The sequence below is a fragment of the Trichechus manatus genome, unplaced genomic scaffold (assembly GCF_000243295.1).
Source record: "Trichechus manatus latirostris isolate Lorelei unplaced genomic scaffold, TriManLat1.0 scaffold00087, whole genome shotgun sequence".
NCBI classification, from domain to species: Eukaryota; Metazoa; Chordata; class Mammalia; order Sirenia; family Trichechidae; genus Trichechus; species Trichechus manatus.
In genome coordinates this window covers 4,902,557-4,905,268 of record NW_004444023.1, presented here as the reverse complement: position 1 = coordinate 4,905,268, position 2,712 = coordinate 4,902,557, and the positions used below count along the sequence as shown (strand labels likewise).

The window sequence follows — 2,712 nt, the reverse complement described above, 5'->3', positions numbered from 1 at the left end:
AAAAAAAAAAAAGGTTGAGAAGTTAGAGGGTTGATATGTTGTGGGGTTGTTAACCAATGTCATAAAACAACATGTGTACTTCTGTTTCATGAGAAACTATTTGTTCTGTAAGCCTTCACCTGAAGTACAAGAATAAATAAATAAATAGGTGGGGGGGGGAAACTACTTGATGGTAGTTTCCAGCCCTTCAATCCCTCCCCTTTAGCCTGAGTCTAGAAAGTCCAGAGTCTTTTTACTTAACCATATGGAGCAATTCACCTTTTGCCCCAAGGGCATTTTCCTAAACAAAGGAGAAATTACAGTCTGCCAATGAGGCAAAAGTGCCTGCAGGCAGTTGCAGTATTTTTCTTGCCTACACACGCGCGCACGCGCGCACGCACACACACACACACACACACACACACACACACACACGTGTCCAGATGTCAGCTGGGCTCTCCCTGCCTGTTAGGATCTATAGAAAATTAATTCATGCCCCATTCTCCAGCCACAGTTTGGTGAGTGTGCTCCAAGGTTTCTGCTGTCTCTCCAGAGTTTTCTATTCTTTGCTCCATCCCCACGTTTTTGCTTCAGCTGAACCAGTTCAATTTGGGGAAAGCTCTCACTTCACTATCTGTCACCCCGTTTGGAGTGTGTAGAAGCTTCCTCCACCTCCCACCCCCCACATGTCAGTGTGTCATACTTTGGTGGCTTGTGTGTTGCTGTGATGCTGGATGTTATAGTGCCAGGTAGTTCAAAGACCAGCATGGTCACCCATAGTGGACAGGTTTCAGTGGAGCTCCCAGGCTAAGATAGACTAGGAAGAGAGGCCTGGAGATCTACTTCCAAAAATTAGCCAATGAAAACCCTACGGATCACAACAGAATGTTGTCCGATATTGTGCTGGAAGATGAGCCCCTAGGTTGGAAGGCAGTCAAAATACACAGTGGCTGCAACAATGGACTCAGAGCATGCCAGTGATTGTGAAGATGGCGTGGGACCCAGCAACTTTTCCTTCTGTTGTATATGGGGTCACGATGAGTCGGAGCCACCTCCACAGCAACTGACAACATTAGAGTCCTAGGGCTGCCATAACAGAATACCACACGCTGAGTTACTTATAAACACAAACCCGTTGCCGTGTTGAACTGCCCCATAGGGTTTCCAAGGCTATGATCTTTACAGAAGGAGACTGCCACGTTTGTCTCCGGCGGGGGGTTCAAATCACTGACCTTTCTGTTAGCAGCCGAGCACTTAACCACTGGGCAACCAGGGCTCCTTCAGGCGACGTAAACTAAATTTACGTCTCTCAGTTGTGGAGGTTGGGAGGAGTAAATATGATTTTCCGTGGATGGCTACTGTGAGGATTAAAGCGAGTAATTATGTTAATAATCAGCCCAGTTAACAATTCTCCAGCACTGCCTGGTACACCAGGCACTCTCTCACCTTGGCAACAACTGTGGCAGGGAAGTCTTGCTGCTGTCCCCATTTTACAGATGTTGAAAGGGAGGCACAAAGTGGAGCAGTAACTTGCTCAAGAGTCAGGGCTAGTTAGGAGATGGAGTAGGTGGAGGTTAGGGGTGAGAGGTTCTGGGCTGGGCCAGGAGAGCACCTGGATGGGAATGACCTGCCCTTCACACCCCCTGCCCCCAGAAAGCTGGATGCCTTCATCTATGACGCAGCCGTGCTCAACTACATGGCCCGCAAGGACGAGGGCTGCAAGCTGGTCACCATTGGCTCCGGCAAGGTCTTTGCCACGACGGGCTACGGCATCGCACTGCACAAGGGCTCCCGCTGGAAGCGGCCCATCGACCTGGCACTGCTGCAGTTCCTGGGGGACGGTGGGGCCAAGCACAGGGGCTCCTAGATGGGATGGAGGGTGGCGAGACCCCTGGGTCCTGAGGAGGGAGGAGGTGGGGGCCCATAACACTGCTGCATCGGAAGGGAGGGTTCATGGAGGCTACCACGCAGGTGACTTCTGACCCCCCTCCACAGATGAAATTGAGATGCTGGAGCGGCTGTGGCTCTCTGGGATCTGCCACAACGACAAGATTGAGGTGATGAGCAGCAAGCTGGACATCGACAATATGGCAGGTGTCTTCTACATGCTTCTGGTGGCCATGGGTCTCTCCCTGCTCGTCTTTGCCTGGGAGCACCTGGTCTACTGGCGCCTGCGGCACTGCCTGGGGCCCACCCACCGCTTGGACTTCCTGCTGGCCTTCTCCAGGGTAGGGGGGCGAGAGGGTGGCAGTAGGGAGAGACTGGGAGACGCATGCAAAGATCAGGAGGCATGGACAGAAACGGGAAATATGGACAGAGAGAGAAGGGGAGGGGGAAAGGCAGGTAGAGAGGGGAAGACACTGAGACTTGGGGGGACATGGGTAGAGATGGGAGGGGGGCATGCTAGTGCAGACCGGGAGGTGGGGGAGATGCGGGTAGAAACCTGGAGAGAGGGGGGACGCAAATGAAGACTGGAAAAGAGGGGGGACGTGGGAAGAGACGGGGAGAAAAGGGGAAACGTGGATAGAGCCCGGGAGACAGCAGGGACGCGGGCAGGTGAGGGTGGAAATGGAGGGTCCCCGGGCACTCCGCGCCTACCGCCCCTTCCCGGTCCCCACAGGGCATGTACAGCTGCTGCAGCGCCGAGGCCGCCCCACCGCCAGCCAAGCCCCCGCCGCCGCCGCAGCCGCTGCCAAGCCCGGCGTACCCGGCAGCACGGGTGCCGGGTCCCGC

At 54.4% G+C, this 2,712-nt stretch overlaps 1 protein-coding gene across 1 annotated transcript in view; it reads left to right on the top strand.

Moving 5' to 3' along the window:
* GRIN2D (glutamate ionotropic receptor NMDA type subunit 2D) overlaps positions 1-2,712 on the top strand; it is a gene marked incomplete at its 5' end in the record, with an annotated part of 36,010 nt that overhangs the window by 31,178 nt on the left and 2,120 nt on the right. Inside the window, 3 exons of the mRNA XM_004381838.1 lie at positions 1,633-1,820; positions 1,975-2,207; positions 2,600-2,705. Coding sequence (XP_004381895.1) covers positions 1,633-1,820; positions 1,975-2,207; positions 2,600-2,705 — 527 coding nt within the window. The remainder of the gene's footprint in view (positions 1-1,632; positions 1,821-1,974; positions 2,208-2,599; positions 2,706-2,712) is intronic.